The sequence below is a fragment of the Pinus tabuliformis genome, chromosome 9 (assembly GCF_031772625.1).
Source record: "Pinus tabuliformis cultivar Carrire ecotype Pingquan chromosome 9, CPIR1, whole genome shotgun sequence".
Lineage (NCBI taxonomy): Eukaryota > Viridiplantae > Streptophyta > Pinopsida > Pinales > Pinaceae > Pinus > Pinus tabuliformis.
Window position 1 is genome coordinate 1,977,992,093 of NC_142307.1, and position 24,240 is coordinate 1,978,016,332.

The following is a 24,240-nucleotide window of genomic DNA, read 5'->3' on the forward strand; positions in this document are numbered from 1 at the left end:
AGGGAGGTTTGGACTCCCTCTGAAATGTCACTGTCCCCACCCCGACTGCTCTAACAACTCTGTCATCACCGAGTACTACCTCAATATCAGTGCCACTCTCTGAAAGCTCTGAGAAGTACTCCCGGACTCCTGTCATGTGACGTGAAGCCCCACTGTCCACATACCAGATACCTGTAGATGCTCCGCTAATCGAGGGAAAAGCATGCTCCCTCTGAACCTGTGTGGCAGGTGATCCTGCACTAGAGGACTCACATGTAGTGAACGCAAATTCCGGTCAAAACGACCTGCAAAGTCCTCAATCTCAGCTGACGCTGCCACATCCTGGGTCTTCCCCTTCTTCTTCTTCTTCTCCGGACACACAACTGCATAGTGTCCCATCTTCTGACAATTCCAACACTTCACTTTGGAATAGTCCTTTTGTGAGTTACCCTGTTTACCTTTACCTTTGCCTTTGCCTCCACCACCGCTTGTGGAAGCCTGCTTCTTCCCTTTGCCTTTCTTGCCTCCTGCCACCAGTGCTACGTCCTCATCCTGCTCAACTGGCTTGGCTGCCCCAAGCTGTCCTTTCCTGATCTCTGTCTGTATACAATCATCCCAAAACCTCTCCCATGTGGGAAGGGTCTCACGTGCACAAACCCCATCAGCAAAGTTCAACCATGAACGGGGGAGGCCATTCACTGCAATACGCACCAACTCAGTGGATGGAATGGCCTCTCCAATCGCTGCCAACTCATCTCTCACATTGGTAATCTTTGCGAGATATCCAGCTGCACTATCATTCCCCATCTTAATGTTCTTCAGCTTCTCCTTCAGGACCATCTTCCGGTTCTCATTGGTACTCTGGTAGAGATTGGACAATGCTGTCCACATCTCATGGGCATTGCTCTTTCCTCTCACATGAGGAATGCAATGGTCTTTGATTCCGAATAGAATCAACCTCTTACCCTTGTTGTTCTTTCTATTATAAGCTGCCAACTGAGTAGCATCAGTAGGCACAACAACAGGGTGCTGTGCTGTATGCACCATGATATCCCAGACTTCTGCCTCCTCAAAGATACTCTGCATTCTCTCCTTCCAAACGCTGTAATTTGTATGCCCATCCAACCTATCCTCCACCCTCAATCCCAATGACATCTTGCTGTCCTAAAACTGAAAAATAGCACTGCTGTGGTAAAGATAAAACTGCTGTTTATGAAAAATCAGCTTGCTGGAATTTTCTGAGTGAAAAAATCAGCAGCTGTATTTTTTCTCTTTTGCTGTCCCAAACTGCCCTTCAGCACTCAAGCTCTGATACCATGTAAAAATTTTCTGTTTCCCACCCCGGTTTTCAGTTTCACCTTATTTCTCCCATATAGTTAAATGCCCATTCCCATAGCCATACATTTAACAGACTGAAAAAATAAATATTGCTGAAAACACAAATTCTGGAAATTTTTTCAGAGTGCTGGAAATTGCAGAAATAAAAAATCAGCAATTAAAACAGCCATTAAAACACATTTAAACTCAGTGATTTTTGGTCAACTTGACCCTGGAAAAACCCCCTACAACTCTTGGGGAAAACCAGTTTGAGAGCTCTTCTTTATTTCTGGAAAATGCCTTTTACAGAGAAAATTTTTCAGCAAAAAATCAGCAAAACAGAAATTTTCCAGCAAGCAAAACTTATCTGTTTTCAGCCCAAACGACAATCTGAAAAATGCTGGAAGAGCTGTACGGACCGTACGGATGTACGGACTGTACGGACGTACGGACTGTACGGACGGCCGTACGGACTTGTACGGACAGCCCTCGGAAAAAGTGCAGAAAATCACCTCCTCGATATTCGTGCTGAAAAATATTTTTTTCCACTATTTTGCTCACAAAACTGCCTTTTTCTGCTTGTTCTTTATGCTGTTCGGATTTGCTGAAGTGCTGCCTTGGTGTGTGTGCCAAACTGCTGCCTCTTTCTCCTCCTTGTCCAGAAATCTCCCTTGCTCTCTTGCTCTCCTTCTTCCAATCTGCTCATGAAAGAATGAATGATCTTTTTCCACCTTTTCCTCCCTTAACCCAACCCTAAATGACTTTTGGGTGATCCCTAAATCCAATGGCTGAAATAGATTTAGATCAATGGCTGAGATTAAATGCTCATTTAAATCTCACTTTCTATTTTTTAATTCACCCCACTTTAATAAAGACCCACTTAGTCATTTATTTCCAAAGTCACTTTTCCTTTCTAATTTTTCATTGACTTTATAAAGTCACTTTAAAATTAGACTTAGTAACTTTATCACTTAAAGTCACTTTCAAATTAGATTTAACTTTATAAAAATTATAAAGTTACTTTAGGAGAAAAATTAAATTCTTTTGGACACTTTTCCCTAGGCCAAAGATCAAAGCCTTAGGGAACCACCTGTCCTCCGGTACCAAATTTCAACATCCTATATATTTCTATGGACGGGTTGGTTAAAGCCTCTATCACTGGATGAAGTTGGTGTACTTCTAGGATAAGCTTGTAGAAATTGAGAATGACTTCCTTGGTGAAAGGAAGTGTTGATGTTGTAGCATCTATAAGCATCAAGCCTGGATTGCTCCCTTAGTCATGGGGTTTGTCCTAGAAGCCTTGGAGTTTGGCTAGGAGATTGGTTCTATGAGTGTTAAGGCTTGGAGTACACTCTTAGGTCGTGGGGTTTGATCGAAAGACCATTGGTTATGGTCGGGGAGATCAACTCTATTGACATCAAGATCAGGATTCCTCCCTTCAGTCATGGGGTTTGACCAGGAGACCATTGGTTATGATCAAAAAGATTGATTTTCAGTAATCTCTTAGGTCATCGGGTTTGGCTGGGAGACCATTTTTATCGTCAAAGAGATTGATCCCAATTACTCCCTTAGGTCATGGGTTTGATTGGGAGACCATTGGTTATGGTTGGGGAGATTGACTCTAATTACTCTATTAGATCATGGAGTTTAACCGGGAAACCATTATTTATGGTTGAAGAGATTGGCCTCATGAACAACATAGAATGCTCCCCCTGTCATGTATTTTGACGATATTGCCATGGGGTTTGGCTAGTGGGTTGAATTTGTGCCTTTTTGTATGATGTTGATGCGGGATGCTTCCCACATGGTTATGGTGTTGAACATGTGGTGGATGGATACATCAACATAGCTGAGCTCATTCAACCTTTTCTTGGAATAGAGAAATTTTTCAACAAGAGAACATTTGTGGAAGTCATTATGAATACCTCCCTAGCTAAGAGCTGGTGTTACAGTTTTGTAGCTACGGTCGGTTTTCATAATTGATCCTAGCCCTCCAAAAATAAAGAGAAATGACAAATATTAATTGTATTTCAAGTCGGCCTTGAAAGAAATAAAAATTGAATTTTTCAAATTATAAATTTTGCCTCAAAATTGTAAAGTCGGCTCCAAGCTATCCCAACCCAAGGGACATGTCCATTCGAACTCCCTTGATCATTGTATATAAAGGAAATTCGACCTCATCTTTTGGTCATCCAATTCGGCTAAACTAAGGTTGATTTCAAATCATCATAAGGACAAGTTTGAGGCATAATTTGAGGCAAGAAGAGGACGAAATCTGAGACAGGAGGCCGAAAATTCAAGAGGTTAAATTTTATCTTTGTTTGATCATTGGTTAGTTTGATTTGTTTTCACTAGAAAATTTAGATTGTATCTCTTGTTGAATGGACAAATTTCTCTAAGAAAAGGTTGTTGGGTTTTTTCCCCTGGTTTGGTGTTTTCCCAAGGTAAATTTTGTGTTTCTTGTGTTTGGTTGTCTCTTCATGTTTTTACTGTCATCATTGTTTTAATGTTGAAGATTTCCTATGTATAATTGCTTAATGATGAAGTAACACAAGATAAACAATGAAGAAAATCATTGGAAGTAATTATCTGTTAAGGAAATCCTAAAATACAAGCCTCCCTCGACAAAGGGAGGGGTGGTTTAAAAACTGGCAAGTTGAACAAGGGGTTTAGCATCAGTTTATCAAAGAACCAGGACATCAATCAGACCAGAAGAGGGGGGTTCCTCATCATTATATTGTCGACAAATGGAGGTGTCTGTTGTATGTTTTACAAAAATTCATAACCTTGGAAGGAAAGTATTCCATTACCTTTCTCTATCACATTCGAATGTTGTTACATTTTGAGTCTGGTGAATCTATCAATTTTCCTTATTTCCTTCATAGAAATTTGATTCGCAATGCAAGAGGAGACCAATGGAGCCCCCACCCCTCGGTCACAAGTATCAGCTTTACCATTATGGGCTGATTAAAATTTTAATTGTGGAGGAATTGAGAAGAAGGGAGGGGAATTAGGATGACTTTCTGGCTAACAATCAGTTTGGAAATCCCATAATGGTAATTTAAAACACTAAGGAGACTCAGAAGGAAAAGGAACTCTAAACCTCCATGGTTGGGCAACAGAGGTCAATGCAAACCAAGGATGGTGCGTCAAAAGATAGAAAAGAAGTTTTGAGTTCATGAGGTGGTGGGTCGAAGAAGGTTTTGTTAGTAAAACCACCAAATTTTGTGTTGACAAAAAGAATTACCAAAAGTATGGCAAAGCGCAAGTGTGTGTGCCCTCTCAGTTATGTCATGTTACCTCGAAAGCCTCTAAATAGAATGAAGCAGTGCAAGTTTCCTCTTCCAATTCTACTGAAGGGTTAAACCCTAACTATGAACCCTTTATTCTAGAGGATGATCATTTTTATGCTAAAGATCAAGATTTGTCTAACGTGAATTCCATGAAGGAAGCTCCTGAAGGTGCTGTAATGGCCACCGATAAGTGTTCCACTGCTGGAAAGAAGCAAGTTTCAAAGAAAGTTAAGAAGAAATCAAAAATATTTGAAGTTGTTGCATCTGTAAGCATAGTTGAACCTGACTTGGACCCCACAATGGATCTTTAGAAATCATAGCAAGATGAACTCTTGAACCAAAAGGTGAAGGATGGGCAGAAGATTAAGAAATTGAAGAAAAGAATTAATGAATATAAAGTTTTGGATAGGTATGTTAAGTTTGAAAACCTAATATTGAAATCTAGGAACAAGAAACTGCGAGGAGAACTTGAAAAATTTGCAAAATGCAAACAAGACAAGTACCAGGATGCTTCGAACATGGTGAATACATGTCTTTTATTTACAGGATTGAATTGCAAAATTTTAAAGGAGATTGAAGGAAGTTCAGAGAGTTGTACCCCAAGATTGAATATCAATATTGGAAAATGAGTAGTAGAGTCTTCAAATTTTGATTAGGTTTGATGGAGCGGTCATGCACATCATGCAACCTATTTCTCCATTTGTGGGAGGAAATAAACATTTAAGGATGGAGGGATGTCGAACCTCGAAATTGAAGAGTTTTTACTGTCACATTGTCCCTTTTTGTTCCCTTTTTACCTCTCCCAAACTCCCTATTTCACACCTATACAACCTATCTATACATAACAATGAGTGAATATGCTACATTAGACAATCTTTTTGGAGTTACAAGGTATATTTTAAATTGACACCAAGATTCCTTAGTTCTGCACATTGTTAAAGCTTTATTTGTGTTTAAAATTGTTGTTGATGAAAAGTACACAGGTCCTGCACCTTCTTCGGGTACCTGCAACCAAAGGAGTTAAGCATGTATGTTGTCTCCACCTGAAGATTGCCACATGGGCCCAAAAGAGCGGACATCTCTACACTCTGCCAAATTCCACCAAAGCAAGTTAGGTCAAAGGGTGCATTGTTTCACACTCAGTTTGGGTATTCGACCAAGATTTGAGGATTGTTCTCTGAGTTCTTCTACAGAAAATCTTCAATTTACTCCAACTTTAGCAAACAGGCACTACCAGATTGATATGTACCATGGATCATTTCGATTTGTATCTGTTTAGTCTTGTAGCTACTATGTCTAGTGTTAGCCAATCTTTGTACTGTAAACATTATAAATTTCTAGCTTCGGCCTTGAGCCAAGATAGCAGTTCTACTGTAGTGTTATCCTGTGTTATGTTGTCAAGTTGATGCCAGTTCTATTCCTACATTGTCTTCGACTTGTGCTGCGTTCTTGATTTAGTTTCTTCAGGACAATGAGCTCGTTGGCTTGGGCCCACTAACTCAGCCCGTTGTCCTCTGTATCTTCATTTCTTTTATGCTTTGATATATAGAACTGCATTCCTGTGATTTGATTTAAGGGTATAGTTGTGGATTGGTTTGATATTCTTCAATATTGAAGCTTGTTTACAGTCAATATTGCAAGGATCTGTTGTGACATCATATTTGCAGTATTATCCTTTCCTATGAATGTATAGAAGTGCGCAGATCTGAGGTAATATGAAGGCTTGAGATTATGTGATTGTGATATATCTTTTAGTATAATCTTCAGGTCATAAACACTTGAACGTGGTTGACATACCTCTCTAATCTTTCTTATTAAACAGTGAAACTCTGTTTCAGATACACGACACTTTGGTTTCCATGTTGTGATTTGAGGGTTACTTTGAATGGATCTATCATGGGACTTTCAGATCTGGCTTGAAATATTCAAAAAGGTATCGATTTCATCTTGTAGAACATACTTCTTGGACACATCAGCGAAAGTGCGAAGGTTAGAAATATAAAAGTTGATGTGTTTGGGTTACTGAAAGAATTGTTTCCCCGTAATACTCTGTCTCATGGCTGCAGGATTATTAGGTGTCTGGTGTATTGTTCAATCGAAGAACATAAGAAATTCTTTTAACCTTAGATCTGCATCGTAAGATTGTATCTAATCGAGTTGTTTGCAAGGTGTTGGAGCGGTTACAGGGCACAACAGACTTTATACAATAGACTCAGATTCTTCATTGACAGATATCATTATATTTGTATTTATTCCTCTGCTGATGTGTTGATGTATGTCTTTATACAGATCTGGTTTATCGACTGTTGACAGTACCGGACAGAAGCCTCTGAGCTAAGGTCAACATTTACATAGCCTTTATTAATATTATGTCAAAACTTTGAATCTGGGTATTAGTGCTCTATGTTCCCACACTTACCTTGTATACTCTGTCTTGTTTATTTACAAGGAATATCAATACTGATATCAGACAGTGTATGGTTTGAACTTTGATCATAGTAAGTCTTGGCACTGATAATCACAGGTTGCATTTTTTCTTTTTCTCGGAGCATACTTCTTTTTGCAATAGAACAATTGTAGTGATATAGCCTGGGGAACTTAGGACAGGTTTATTGGTTGAATTGGAGTAATGTTGTTTGCAGAGTGGACTGTCAGCCTGAGTTTTTTCGGTGTTTGAAGCTTGTAAGGAGATCCTTGTTGACCTTTTGTCCATTGGAAAACTGAACAGTACACTAGGTCTGTCAGCCCAGGAGGAGCCAGGGCAAGGAAACTATTGTTTCTTCCTTCAAGAGTGTGTAGATTATAGGATATTCTAATTCCTTTTGTCCTCTGGACAGCTGAACATTACATTAGGTCTGTCAGCCCAGAAGGAGCCCGGGTTAGGAGTTTTGTTCTCTTTTCGAAGGTGTGCACATTATAGGGTTGCCTAATCTCTTTTGTCCTCTGGATAACTAAACAGTACATTACATCTCACCCTGGAAGGAGCCACAATCAGAAGACCATAGTGGCTATTAGCTAGGGTTTGTTTTATGAATAATGCCTTTAGGATTGCATAATTGATTTGGATTCAAGAGATTGATTTGTTTTGTGCAATCTGAAAGTGTTGATTAAGCAGACAGATATTGGTTTACAGGTTATTGCAGGACTTGTTCAAGCATATACTGTGCTGCGCCTCGAAGTCTATGAGACCCTGGATTGACATAGTAAATGTTGAGCAATTAATCTATCATAGATAGCACCCAACAATAAGCCAACCTAATAATTATGTGATTTTCCTAAGTCAGACCTAGCCTGAGTTAAAAATGCAACTTGCTCACACTAGAGCAAGTGTCTAATGACACTTTGTGCAACTTCTGCAAGCCTAAACACTTAGGCCTATGCAGAAGTACCTGCCAAAATACAAACATCAACAAAAAATTGTTTTTTCAAAGGCATTTTCACTATGGTCTCTAGCTATGTCATGCATATTGAAATTTGAAAATAATGCCTAGAAACTAGACCATGGAACTCAAGAACCTCCATAGTCTAATCAAACATTTGGGCAATGAACCAAAAATAGTTACTAGAATGGGGGAAGAGGTGTGCATTGTCATCTCCAACAGACATGATAAGTCCGTAATTTGAGGCATCCGGCACAAGAAGATACGTATCACTATTAACCATGCCCTCTCAATTTTGGACTACCATGACCAGAAAGTTGTGATAGACAGTTAATATGCCCTCACTTCTAAACACCTCTAAAGAATTTTAAAAAATGCAATGATGACAATTGGGCGACAGTCTACCTAGTACCAACAAGCCATTGGGTCATCATTGAGAAATATGGTGCCATCCCCTACTGCTCTCATGATACTTAGTACTGTAATGAATATGACAAAATGGCCCTCAATTTGTAATGTGCCTCTTATGCGGACAAATTAAGGGAGTGGGTAGCCTTTAAAAGTATTTGATTCCTAAAGGGCACTTCTTTCACAACTAAAAATTAGGTTAGTTGAAACTTGCTTCATGCCACCCTTATTTTATTGTAAAAATGTCCATATAGATTGTGTAATATATTTATTGATATCAATAAAAGCTCCTTCCCATTTAGAAATAAAATATTGTCTTTGTATGATTCAATAAAACAAATAAGGATCCTTGTAAGCTATACCCTAAGAATAATAAAATCATAATTATCAAGGTAGAAATTTTACTTCGTAGACAACATTCTCATTGGACACTTTTTCCTGAATATCATTCAAATACTTACCATCCACGAGTTTGATCAAGGCCTTCTGCAACAAAATGCCCAGGGAAATTGTTCTCAAAAAGCTTTTCGTTCTCAAAAGGATAATGAATGTAAGCATAAGGCATTGACCCACTCTCAAACCAGCAATCAAAAACCTGCATATAGATGTTTTCCCCTGTCACAATTGAACTACATAGTTTTGAAACAGAAAAATATTCTACAAATCTAAACATCGGTATTTTACCCTGGTGTGGAATATGCCCACAGTATGGAAGCAGGTATGTCAAAAAACATTACACGTGCACCATGGTAGGAAACTAAAATAAAATACACAGTTTACAATATTTTAAAACAGAACAAAAGCCTCGAAGACACCTTGAAGATGAAACTGAAGCCAAAACGCATACACTAATAACCTAGTTGCATTAAAGTGCCTCTGAATTAAAGTGTACCCTTACATGTTCATAACAAAATGCATGTGCTCAAGCCTTGAAAAAATACATCTATTTATAAATTGCACGTCTGCACTAGCCAAAATAGGACCATTCAAGGAGAAAGACGCATTATAGGAGTTGCTTATATATTATAAAGAATTCTCCAGACTTACATCATCAACACGCCTAAGAACTCCATAATTAGGACCTCTTCCAGAAGGAATTGTGATGTGATCAATTTTATGCCGATGTAGATCAGTCACCTAAATGAAATGAACAGACATTGTAATCATAAGTCGCTTATCTACTATGACAATAGCTGATGTAACACCAAAATTAATACAAAATAAAAATCAACTGATGCGGACTCCTTTCCTTCGAAATGAAAACTTTGAATTCAAGTAATAAAAAGACCATGCTTCCTGGAAATTGGAATGCACATTACTTGACAGACTTGGGTCTTAAAGCTGACGTGACCATGAAGGGTTACTGACCCAGTTGGACCTGCCTACTTGACTAATTCATGCAAAGTTAGCAGATCGCTTTGATCTCCACCCCTACTCCTGCTTAAAACAAGCTTAAAACCTAATCTTCCCCACATATCCTTCCAACTAGGAAATTCTGACTCAAATAGCAGGCGTAAAATTAAGTCAAACAGCTTTTAAACCAATGAAAATAAGCCATGGTAAAATAGAAAACGGTGTGGATCCAAACAAAAATACAAATTGCAATCATTAGTACAGTAATCAAAATTAAAATAATGCAATGTGTTCAGTGCAAAAGATATTCATAGGATGCCTTCAACGAGGCCAAAACCAAGAGCCAACGAACCTTGACACCTGAAAGCTCCTCTAGCTTTTCAATTGACCCCACAACAACTTTTTCCTCTCCATCATCACTAACCCAGACAGGGAGAGGCGTTCCCCAAAATCTACTTCGACTGATTGCCCAATCCCTAGCATTCTCAAGCCAATTGTGAAAGCGTTTTTCCTGCAATCCAGAAATTGTTCAAAAGTAAATATTGATAAGATACTGAAGACAATAAATTCAAAAATGACTGTGTCGATAAATCAGATAACTCATCCCATCCTATAAGAGGCCCAGCCAGATGATATTCCATTTTTACAATAAATTCCAAATAACATAAATTCAATAAACAATTATATGTATCTACCGGACACAATTGCAGTGCACATCACAAAACAATCTTAGCAGAATCAGATCTCCAAAGAAATTTTTTAATGTTAGTTGGGAACACATATATCCAACATTAAATGAACCAACTCATTATAAACCCTGAAGTTGAATTAAGAAGAAAATATATGAATATCAAGATCAATTGCTTAAATGAATGAATAAGCAGATCATTAAACCTATAAATCTGCAAGGCTGTAAGTCTTCTGGTCTTCCATGTCTGTAGGTTCAGCTTCTAATGTCAGAATATTCATCTTGACATAAAAATTACTGATTACTTAACAGCTATGTAATTCACCTGAAATAATTTCTATCTTCAAAATTCATGGCAACATAAAATAACTTGCAAAGACAGGATCAAATGTTTTACCAAATTTTAAAATAATGCTACAACGTGAAATTTGAATCAATAGAGAATCTCATCACCATATATTAATAAGGATCATGTTCCATCCAGTGGTATGGGTGTTGTTGATTCATTATGGATAAACCTACTGAAATGCAAAATAATCAATATTGTATCAAATCTTTTTTTATGCGCTTTATCATGTTATCTTAGCTTTTAGTTTGCCTTTACATAACTTCAAACTTTCACATAATTGGGACAATAGCACGTTCAAATAATGAAATCACATCCTTCAGAGAAAAGAAATAAACTTTTAGCACTATCTAGGTTTAAAAACTAATAGATTACAGAAGATTTCAGGGTAGCTCTCTTGCGTCAAACTGATGTCACTTGCCATATTTATCATAAGAGCACGAAGGTGATTAAAATACAACACCCATAGGTATTTGGGGCAGTGGTAAATATTTAGAGTGATAAAGTATCTCCATGATTAAGACAAAGGAAATAAAAACTACATAGTGAGTGCCAAAAGAGATGCCATCGACCACCAGAAAGCACAAAAGAACAAACTGGATGAGAGTTCCAAAGGGCATCAAGGAAAAAGCTCTAAAGCTTAGAGATTCTATATTACCTTAACATAATCAGGAACCCATGTCGTTTGTTTATTATTCTCCAATAGTTGATCTTTGATCTTCTCCACGGCAACAAACCTACAAAAGAGCCAAAACAAGAATACTCAAACAGGTTACAATTTTCTCATAATCTACCAAGCAACTCTCATATGTCAAGATATTTCCATCATTCACCTTATAGAAACACCAAACCTTCGAATAAACTACATAAATCAATAACCTTCATAAACATTTTGAAAACTGAAAGGTGTCAAAAAAAACGATTTAAAGCCACTATATGTGGAGATGTTATCAACACTTGAAAGTGCAATCCAAGTTTCATCAGATGATGAAGGGGCATCGAGAATTGGATGTTGAAGGTACATCAAGAATCTGATGCAGAATTATCTCTCCATATATGAATTGAATGATAGACCACGATCTAAAATGATCTTCCCGTTGTCATCTAATGTTGGAAGTGTTGTATGTGTCGCTTAGTGTTTTCCAAGTGCTTTTTTAAGGCAAGATACATGGAAGACGTTGTGCACACAACTTTTATCAAGAAGACTTAAGTTGTATGCTACTTGGCTGAGATTTTTGTTAATCTGGTACGGTCCATAGAACTTTGGTACCAATTTATTTTTTTCCTTTTGTTTAAGGACAGTTGTTTGTAGGGCTGAAGTCCAACAAATACCCATTCTCCGACCTCAAATTCTCTTTCTATTCTATTTCGGTTGGCCTGCTACTTCATATGATTTCTTGCAATATTTAAATTTTCCTGTTGTGCTCGGACGACTTTTTGGGTTTCTTCTAACTAATCTTTAACTGTTGAAAATTTTGTTTCGATAATGGCAAAGTCCTTCCATTTAGGAGGCTCATAACCATGTAGAGCTTGAAATGGGGTCATTTTTGCAGAAGTGTGATAAGTTGAATTGTACCACCATTTAGCGAGGTGTAACCATTGAGCCCACTTATTTTGTTTGTTTGTTGCATAACAACGAAGGTAAGCTTCTAAGCATTTATTGACAATTTCTATTTAACCGTCCGTTTGAGGAGGATATGCGGCACTCATGTTGAGGCATGTTCCAATATGTTTGAAGAATTCCTTCCAGAAATTCCCTTTACATTTGGTGTCTCTCATTGACAATGACTTTGGGAAATCCATGTAGTTTGTAGACATTCTTGCAAAATATCTCAGCGATTTCTTTTGTTGAATCTGATTTCTTCATTCCTATGAAGTGTGCATACTTTGTGAGTATGTCAACTACTATAAGAATTTTATCTTTTCCATCTGACATGGGTAGCCCTTCCATAAAGTCCACCGATATTTCTTCCCACTTTTGGTTTGGAATATTTAAAGGGTGGAGCAGTCCAAGGGTCATAATGTTCACATTTTTATTTCTCAGACATTGATCACACTCTACTACATACTTTTGAATATCATTATTCATTCCTCTCCAAAAAAAATGATTGGCGTGCATTATAGTAAGTTTTAAAGAACCCTACATGTCCTTCACATAGAGAATCATAGGACTCTTTGAGAACTTTGGACTTAAATTTGGAGTTGGGAATTAGATAAATTCTACCTTTATACCAAAGAATAACGTTTTTCCACTCAAATTTTGAACTCTAAGCAGGGTTATTGATTATAGCACAGGTTTTGGGGTTTTCTGCATACTCACGTCGGATTTCATTAAGCCATTCTCGAACTACAACTAAGATTGCAAGCAATGATGACTATTCATCTCTTCTAGATAGGGCATTTGCCACTCAGTTGTCTTTCCCTCTCTTATGTAATATCTCCATGTCAAAGGCGACAATTTTTTCGTTCTACTTTGGTTTTTCTATAGAGAGTGTTTTCTATTGGAGGAGGTGTTGAAGACTATTATGGTTTGTTTGTATTAATAACTTACTTCCCAAAACACTTTTTTGCCTCATCCTCCCATCGAAATGAATTCTTCTTTAGAAGGTTTGTTAAGGGTGTTGTTACATTAGCATAGCTTCAAATAAACCTTCGATAGTATCCAGTCAACCTTAAGAATCCTCTTAATTTGGCGATGTCAGTTGGTTTGAGCCATTCTTTTATAGCCTTGATCTTATTAGGATCTACATTTACTCCTTCCTTGGATATTATGTGTCTAAGGTACTCTACTTCTTCCTTCCCAAAGGTGCATTTGGACATCTTTGCATAAAACTGATGTTCTTCTCATATAGTGAAAACTTAATGCAGATGTTGTAGATGCTCTTTCCATGTTTTAATCTAGACTAGAATATCATCAAAGAACACTAACACAAACTTCCTTAGATATGGACAGAATACCTCATTCATGGTAGCCTGGAAGGTTCTTGGAGCATTAATTAACCCAAAAGGCATTAACTTAAACTTGTAATGACCTTTATGTGTTCTAAAGGCAATCTCCACTATGTCCTCTAGCCTTATTCTGATTTAGTAGTATCCGGATCTCAAGTCCAATTTTGAAAAATATTTGGCTCCATGAAGTTCATCTAGCATTTCGTTTATAAAGGGAATCGGAAACTTGTTCTTAATTGTTCTCTCGTTCAACACTTGATAATCTACACATAGTCAAAATGATCCATCCTTCTTTTGGACTAGAACCACCAAAGCAGCGTAAGGGCTTCTACTTTTTGTGATGACACCACACTTTAGAAGATCATGACTTGATCTTTCGATTTCAGTTTTTTGATGATATGCATACCTATACGGCTTGATGTTAATAGGGTTTGACCCTGATTTGACTTCCATTATGTGCTTGAATTCTCTTTCAGGAGGCATCTGCTTTGGAAGATCTTGGAACATCTTTTTGTGTTTTCAAATTAGTTCCTAAACTTTAGTTGGTTCTTCGCTAACCAATTTTGAAGCCAATATTTCAATTTGATGACATTGCACTATCTACATTGGTGCTCCATTTCGGATTAGCTTCATCATCTAGTAGCATGATACAATTTGATTTTGAGGTGGTTGAAAACCATATAACTTATATCTCTGCCCCTCCCATCTACACTTTATAAATTGCTTTTGATGGTTGGCGGAGTAAGTGACTAGGGTTTGTAGCCATTGGATACCTAGGACCACATCCACTCCTCCTAGTGGTACAATGTAGAACGAAGATTCTACATTGTAGTCCTAAATCTGCAATTTAACCTTATGGCATTTCCCTACTTTTTCAATTTTCTTTCCATCTACTACCATTACCTTCATATTAGGCATTGGATATGTGAAGATGTTAAGCCTTTTTGCAATGTTTGAGTCCAAAAAATTGTGAGTGCTTCTTGTATCTATTAGAACCATTACATTGCTCTTTTTGATATGTCCTTTTAACTTCAAGGTTTGGGGTTGGGATATTTCTATCATGGTTGATAATGACACTTGCAGAATATTTTTGTTGTCTGATTCTAGGGAAAATTGTGGAGAATCTTCAACTTCTTCTATGTTTGATTCTTCACTATCTGAATTATTGGTTGCTTCACATTTATACAGGTTCTTGGTCTCTTTTCCTTTAACACATTTACGTCTAGAATCCCATTTTTTGCCACAACATTTGCACTTACCCTCTTTTATTCTTTGCACTTCCAAATTAGTTTTTCCTCCTTCACGTAGTTGTGGTGGAATGTACTTTGTATTCTCCACGCTAGAAGTTTGGGGAAATCTTTGTCTTGAATATACTCTTTCAACTTTTGGAAGTTGTATTTTTTCTAACTTCTTCTTTGCGGCTTTTGCTTTTTGTCTTGCTTCTTCTATAGAGGTGATGTCATGAAGCTTAAGCTCATCCTAGAGATATGGTTTAAGCCCACTAATATAAAATTGAATAAAGTGTGTTTTTAATAATCCAAGTACTCTTGTAGTTAGAGTTTCCCATTCTCTATTATACTCATCCACATCTCCTTTTTGTTGTAGCTTGGTGAGTGTCATGAACCCTCTTTTTTGACACCTTGGAACCTCTTAAAGAAAGCATTTTTGAATTCCTCCCACTGATATCATGTGTCGTTTTTTTCCACCACATATACCAATTATAAGCTTCACCTTCCATTTGCATGGATGCATGCTTGATTTTTTTCATCGTCATTGTCTATACTGTAAATCTCAAAATATTCCTCTGCCTTATTGAACCATGCAACATTGTTTTTCTCGTTACCGTCAAATTTGGAAAGCTTAAGTTTTTCTCTTCATTAATATGTGGCAATCAGTGGATCGAAGAAGGGGAATTTGGTCGAGATATGCATATTTTGAAAATTTATGTTACCATTTGGTGGATTGGGAATGGAAGATGTATCTGGAGATTAAGCATGCGAGGTGAGTCTAATGGGCTGATGTATTTGAAGAATCGGGGTGTTGAGTAGCTTCATTATTCTAGTGTAGTTGATCAGTTGTAATCTTCAACTTTTGACAGATAAGGTTCAGCACCACCATTGCTTCAGTATGATTCTGATCAACCTTATTTGAAAGGGTTGCATGTTCCTTTTTAACCTCAGCATAATTTTGTTGGAAGTGATTCTCTATTCTCATCATTGTATCCTGGAGCTTCTTAATGTTCTCAACATTTTCGATGACCTTACTTTCAAGTTCTATCAATTTTTTACTAAAGCCACTCATCGACATTAAAGACATTGATCAAGTGTGTGGTGGTGTGTAGCAATCCAGCTTAAACCACATTTGTAACTTGAACCCAATAATTTTTTTTAATTAATTAATAAATATATAATAATTACTATATAACCAACCTAGATCCATCTTAACTCTGGATCTACCTAAGCATCGAGAGGGATCAAATCTCTTGAGATGCAAACATCGGTTAGAGTGAAAAGAGATTTGATCCCTCTCGGCGCTTGGTAGATCCGGAGTTAAGATAAATCTTAGCTAGTATAATATATATGCAGTCGACGTTGAAATATTCTAATATATATATAGTTGACATTGAAGTATTTTATTTATAATTCATGTTCTCCACATTACATTTAAATACTTTTATCATTAATATTTACTAAATATCACATATCAAATCCATATTAGGCTTTGAAAGAATTATCAATATCCCTCATACATTGAATTACAAAGTAGCTATTATTGGAATAAGAATTCTCTCAATCTTTTTCTCTCTATATATGTTTCATGTAAAAAAAAATTATTCAATGCGAGTATTGAAATATTATATTTATAACCTACGTTAAACTTTTCTTTGTTATTGATATTTTAAAAATCTTATATATTAACTCCATATTAGAAATAAAATAAATTCAACATCTCCCTAGTTATCGAAAATGAAAATATAAGAAAAATTTTTAATTTAATTTACTTTATTTTTCTCTATATAAAGTAGATATAAAATTACGTTATTTAATATGACATTTAAATATTTCATCAAATATTTTTTGTTATTAATATATTTTTTTTAAATATCACATGTAAACTAAACATAGAATGAATTACATTCATGTAACATCAATAATACTATTTCCTGTCATCTCCATATTAAGTACTGAAGAAATTACATTTCTTCCTCGTAGTAAAAAGTAAATTTAATTTTTTTAGTCATCTCCATATTAAGTAGTGAAGAAATTACATTTTTTCTTCATACTAAAAGGTAAATTAATTTTTTTACTTTCAGTTACTCTATATCTCTATATAAAGATATGTAAAATTAAGGTGCAAATTGAAGTATTCTAATTACGGTCAACAATAATTACTTTTATTATTACTGTGTTAAATATGTTAATTTAAATTATTATTTTAATAGTTTTAGATGTAACATTACGTGACAACATCTCTCCAATACTGGGTTGTAGAGCACCTCTCAGCGCAATTAATAATATAATTAATAATTAATTATTTACTATATAATAATTATAGTTAATATTTAATATTTAATCATTAATTAACAATTATTTAATTTAATAATTAATTGGAATTTTCAATTGTTATGAAACGATGGGGGACATGATGACGTTGGGGGGTAAGGGTGTTAGGTTGTTGAAAAGGGGGACAACGAATGGTGGTAACGAAAGGGGGTCAAGGTGTTGTAACGGTGACAAGGAGAATATCACAGTGGATAGGCGGAAACAGGGAAAGACGACAAAATGGGGACAAGTGTTATGAATAAAATATATAGAATAATACAAATAATGTAAACAGCAATAATAATAATAAATAATGATTAATTAAATAATAATTAGTTAATGAAAAGGGATGTCCCTGAAGACATGACAGTTGGTGAAGAGGTATATGCCTAGGGTATATAAGCAAACCATCACCCTCATTTGTAATCATCTCACTTGTATTCAAATATTCTTATATTAAATCACTTGTCCTACAATGGATGTCTTTGTCTTCGAAGTATTCTGAAGATTATTGTCGGTTACACACTGTATTTGTTACACTGGTATCAAAGCATACCTCCAAGTATACGAACTTTCTTTGTGACATTGGTATTAGAGCATACTGCTGAAGTATACGAACTTTGTTCATGACATTGGTATCAGAGCATTCCTCTGAGTATACGAACTTCGTTTGTTATATACATATATATATATATATATATAGAGAGAGAGAGAGAGAGAGAGAATTAAAAGAAAAATAAGAATAATAAAAATTCAAACAAATTATATTAAAAAGGAAGAGTATATATATTTTAAAAAAACGGGCCTTTGGCTATTTAATTTAAAATTAAAATAAAAAATTATTATAAAAGTGATTTGAGAAATCAATTCAAAAAAAGAACAAAATATAAGATCCACACAATAATCATTATTCTGCACTAAATGTATGTTTTGTATAACATACATTGAATATCCATGGATTCATAAAAATTGCGATTTATGTTGTCCAACATGTGGAAAATTATTTAATGTGGAAAAATGTCTGGATGATGCACTGAGGCAAATGATACAACTAAAAGAAAAACTTGCAAAACTCTAACAAAAATTAACAGAAAAGGAAGAGGCATCTCACTTGTCTTCAAATATTCTTATATATAATTACTTGTCCTACAATGGATGTCTTTGTCTTCTAAGTATTCTGAAGATCATTGTTGGTTACAAATTGTATCATTACAATGGTATCAGAGCATACCTCTGAGTATATGAACTTTGTTCGTGACATTGGTATCAGAGCATATCGTTGAAGTATACGAACTTTGTTCATGGCATTGGTATTAGAGCATTCCTCTGAGTATACGAACTTTGTTCGTTATATATATATATATATAAAGACAAACAAATAATATTAAAAAATAGGCCTTTTTCTATTTAATTTAAAATAAAAAATAAAGTTATTATTAAAGTGATTTGAGAAAGGAATTCAAGAAAAGAACAGAATATGAGTTCCACACAACAATCATTATTTTGCACTAAACGTATGTTATACATTGAATATCCATGGATTCATAAAAATTGTGATTTATGTTGTCCAACATGTGGAAATTATTTAATGCGGAAAAATTTCAAGCTGATGTACTGATGAAAATGATAGAACTAGAGGAAAAACTTGCAAAACTCTAACAAAAATTAACAGAAAAGGACGAGGAAATTTTGAGTCAGGATCATAGAAAAAAATTACCTGTGAAGGTCAAGAAGTCCAAGGAAAGAAAGAATAAATTAGAAGAAGAAAATGAATGTGTCGAGAAAAAATTCAACGAGATTCTATCAGAGAAGGAAGAAGAAAATATGCGCTTAAGAGACCTAAATAAAAGGTTACTAGAACAAATCAGAGATCTAGAAGATGAAAAGCTTAAAATTCAAAACATTGAAAATAAGATTGATGAATCAAAAACCAAAGAACTCTTACGTCTGAGAAAACATAATCAAAGTCTACTCACTCAAATTAAGAAACTTAAGGATGATAAGAAATCATTACAAAACAAGTTAGAAGAACTACTCACGAAAGAAGTATCAAAGTTTTTAGATGTAATAGTCCAAGTCTAATAGTCCAAGTCGAAGAAAAAGGAACAAACACAGATCCCATTAATCTCACTGTTTAGACAAATCCATATCCAACCAAATTGAGGACGTACTCAGAGGTTGTAATTCAAATGATGGAAATTCCAAGTGATGATTCAGTAGCCAACTCAACAACATCAGTACCTAAGGAAAATCAGGAAATTGCCACACACATGATAAGGGAAAGTCTAACCAAAAGAACTCCTTATCAACATCTAAATCATAAGAGCAAACTTCTCAGTCAATCTAACATAAACAACATATTTATGTTCCAGAGAATACTGAAGTTTACAGAATCCAGTCCTATAATAACAATTCATTACAAATTTCCAGTGATCGGAAGATTCCCCTAAAGATAAATTTAGGATGGTTAGATCCCTTTTCGAATTGTTTAATCTAGGATTCGACAATATTGTTTATCACTTAAAAGATCATATCGTCTTGTATCAACGAAGATGACAATTCCGAAACAGAAAAAGAGATCAACCCTTTTCATCAATAAGCTTTGAGGACAAAAATTTTTGAAGAGGAAGGAAATATTATGAATAAAATATATATAAAATAATACAAATACTGTAAACAATACTAATAATAAATAATGAGTAATTAACTAGTAATTAGTTAATGAATTGGTATGTCCCTAAAGACATAACCATTGGTGAAGAGATATCTGCCTAGGGTATAGAAGCAGACCCTCACCCTCACCCTCATTTGTAATCATCTCACTTGTATTCAAATATTTTTGTATCTAATTACTTATCCTACAATGGATGTCTTTGTCTTCGAAGTAATATGAAAATTATTGCAGGATACGAACTTTGTTCGTTACCACAAGTGGCGGCCACGGTTGGTGGAAACAGTGTCTACAATGCGTTAAGACAGAAGACAAGAGCTTGGCAAAGGCACAGGCACAGCCGACGCTGGACAGAGGACGATGGAACCAAGGTTGCTTGGGAGGGCAAGCGGAAGCGGGGAGTGGGAGCAGAAGCAGAAGTGGGGAGCAACATTTTCAAAAGCTCCTTGTTAGGGAGCGAATTTTTATATATTATATATTTTTATAAATTTGGATGCATATATGTCAATAAAAGCATGTAGAATGATGAATTAGATATAAAAAGCATACAACCATGGATTAAACCATATAACATCAATCATCTATTATTTATAATCTTCATCAACCACATCCACAAGTTAGTAACATACAACATATGGAGTCTCATGATCCATCAATCTTAAAGTTTCAAGCTTCCAAAATTCAATATATAACATTATCATCATTGATCACTAAAGTTGTAACTTGCACTTGTAACCATTACCATTACCAAGTAACCAAACGATAACAAAGAATATCTAACATCAAATGAAATATTTCAACTTTCACAAAGCAACATATGCATAATTCATTACCAATGAGTTATAATTGTCAACTTCAAACTTAAATTGCAATATATTGTTTACAAAAAAGCATCATAATGAATATGAAAGAGTCAACAGTTATAAACAATGTTGCGAACATCGGCATCGAGACAAAATCGGAAAGGGTCTAGAAAACCAAAAAATCGGGAAAATCAGGAAAATATTGGTAAAAATTGGCAAACATCAACAAAATCAAGATACCTTCAAAATATCAGTAAAAATCGGCAAACATAAGCTAGGCCAAAAAATTGTGATTTTGAAATAAAATCAGGATGTTATCAAGATGTTTGCAACATTGGTTATAAAAACCTATAGAAACTAGAAAATGAAAGTAAATCTATTATGTATCACTAATGCATGAGCCTCTTTCTGAGAAAGCGTGTAAAATGATGAATTAGTTATAAAAAGCATAAAAACATGGATTAAACCATATAACATCAATCATCTAGTAGTTACAATCTTCATCAACCACAGGTCCACAAGTTACAAGTTTTGATTTATGTAGCATGTAAGGGTGCACATAACCAAAATAGCATCGAGTGCAATCCATCTCTGAACCGAAAATACATCAACAAACAGGCTCTAGATGGCCTCTAACATCCAAAGAAATCATGCTACAACAAATACCTACATATCATCAAAATCATTGCCTATCTTCAAATCTTTGTCATTAATATCACCCTCTACGCATTAACATAAAATAGAAAAAACATAGCTTGTCAAGTCAATATTTTGTTTGAGTAATGGGTACATTTTTAGTATGGTCATGATAGAGGAGTTCGACAACCAATGTCACTACCATCAAGGTACACAGAGGGATTGGTGCTCTTTATTAAATATGTATTCCATACCCTAATACATGACAAAATCCAATAAAAAATTTGCAATCACCCATTCCTGAAATCCTGAAAAACTGATATGTCTGTCGGATTTTGGGTGAGATCTAAAAATCTACTTGCTCCATATGAAATCCAATGAGGATTTTATCCCACATGAAATCCAATGAGGAGGCTTTTCTCCCACAGGTGTGGGCTATTTTCGCATTATTGTTAGGTTTTTGAACAATTATAAGGTTGGCCTATAAACTCTCATTTGTTGAACATTCAAACCAGTTGTTAAGTCTCATATAAATAGATACCCCCCTAATTCCATTTTTATCATCACACATTATGAGTCTTCTCTCGTCAAAGAGTGTGTATTAGTACTTTTTCACTACTTGGGCAAGGTTTGACACTTCTATGGCACAAAAGTTTTGTGGAGATGGTCTTTTGTATCGATATGTTTTCCTTTTATTGAAATAAGTATTTCTTGAAGAATTTTATAAGTTTCATGCTTTATCTTCTATATTTTGCATATTTTATTTGTGTTATTAGGGTTTCTATGTTGTTCCATGACTAAATTCTAATTCTATTTTGAAATATTACTACATTATATTATGAAAAATTGTTCTCTTAAGACCTAAAGGAAACTATGATTGTGCATTCCTTATAGTTTATCTCTCCCCTCACAAGGAAAATAATTAAGGTTTTGAAAGTGGATACCCTAGTCTTACCCCCTTAACCCAACAAAACATTTTCATGGAATTTTAGCCCTAAAAGACTGCACTAAGTCCATTTAGCATAAGGCACTAATCATTTTTGTGTTGATCATCCATAAAAGTATTCAACTTCTTATTTCTCTTGTTCCTCGACGTCTAGAGTTAGCCACTATGGTTTTAGGGAAGACTTTTGCATAAAAAGTGAATTTGTGTTGATGTTTATGACTGATAAAATAGGAATTGCATTAATAAGGCACATAATGAAAAATCTAACATTATGCACGGTTAATCCTTCCTTTTTAGGGTTGACATCATCCTTGTTCATTGTTCATGCATGTTTTTCAATCCTAAATCCCATTGACCCTAACCTTAGGTGTTTATTGGAAGACCTTAAATCCCCTTTGTTGATTATCCATAGAAGGCTTTTTCTTTGGTTGTTATATGGCATTACACCCCTACCATTGCCAATCAATAAAACCATAACTTATGATAGCCATGGACTTGTCATAGAACACTAAATTCTCAAACAGTTTGATACAACTCTTATTATTACAATAGATCGCCATGGAATCCAACCCCTGATTAAATAAAACCATAAGTAATTTGAGCTACCCCTCGGGGGCAAGGGGAAGACAATGTTATGAACATGAATATGGAATAATAATAATTATGAAAGGGTATGCCTCAAAAGACATGTCTTCTTACAAAAGGACACTTCCACCTAATATTTACACAGGGCCCATCATTGTATTCAATCATATCACTTTTGTACTCAAAACATTTATATAAAAACATTATTTGTCCTATAATGGATATTCTGATATTCCAAATATTATGAATATTTGTATGATAACGAACTTTGTTTATATCAATATCTCATACCATATTCCACTGTACTCAAATACCTAAGCACATGTTTCGTTGCTACCCATTCTCTTGCCTTGGCTCCAGCATGAAAGCTAACTCAAGTTGTTCGCTACAAAACAAAAATTTGGTTTGGTATTGATCAAATACATCAAATAACCTATTAGCAACCTGTACAACGTGGGATCCACCAACTATTGATCTGAACATGTCACCTTCTTCATATTGGTGCATGGTTGTAGCCATAGGTTTTCAATCGTCCATCCAAAGTCTCCTTGGGATCTCAATTGCATACTTACCCTACCAAGGAATATCTCCCCTAGTTGTTGTCAAACCATTGTACCTAAAGATGTAATGCATCATGCCAATGTCCTCCATGTTGAACTCAATTGCCATATTTCCTTTGCACCCTACAATGAGCTTCTTTGCACCTATAAGAAACGAGTAATCTACATACAGCACCAAAATAAACAGATCAGTCCCAACAAGTATAAAGTACAACTTCATATCTACTTCACTTTTGGTGAAGGCCATACTAAGCAAGTTTCCATCAATCCTGCAATGCCATGCTCTAGGTGCCTACTTGACTCCATATAAAGCCTTATTAAGCCTACAAACACGGGATTCCTTCCCATGTACCTCAAAGCCCTAAGGTTGCTCTATGTACTTCTTCCTTAATGATCCCATTAAGGAAAGTTGTGTTCACATCCATCTAATTTATCCTCAGTTCAATGACTGAGACAATAAACATAATAGCTCTAATGTAAGTGTACCTAATGACTAGAGAAAAAGTCTCCCCATAGTCCATGCCCTCTTTTTGGGAGAGCTGTCTTGCCACAAATGTCGGCTTTAATTTCTCAATTCTACCATCTACAACATGCTTGATTTTGTAGAGCCACCTAGAACCCACAATTGATTTCCCCTTTGGTCTTGGCATTATGTCCCAAGCATCATTCTTTATGATGGAGGTGTACTATTCCACCTTGTCATCCCACCATACTTGCTAGTTTGTTGCCTCCTATAAGATGGAGGGCTTTGAATCAATGACACTACTTAGCAATGCTATATAAT

At 35.4% G+C, this 24,240-nt stretch overlaps 1 protein-coding gene across 1 annotated transcript in view; it reads right to left on the minus strand.

Moving 5' to 3' along the window:
* Positions 1–24,240, minus strand: part of LOC149156938 (isoleucine--tRNA ligase, cytoplasmic-like) — a 322,103-nt gene that overhangs the window by 203,273 nt on the left and 94,590 nt on the right. The window contains exons 8-11 of the mRNA XM_089438854.1: positions 11,423–11,501; positions 10,083–10,241; positions 9,425–9,514; positions 8,839–8,972 (exon numbers count right to left, since the gene is read on the minus strand). Of these exons, the coding sequence (XP_089294980.1) occupies positions 8,839–8,972; positions 9,425–9,514; positions 10,083–10,241; positions 11,423–11,501 (462 nt within the window). The remainder of the gene's footprint in view (positions 1–8,838; positions 8,973–9,424; positions 9,515–10,082; positions 10,242–11,422; positions 11,502–24,240) is intronic.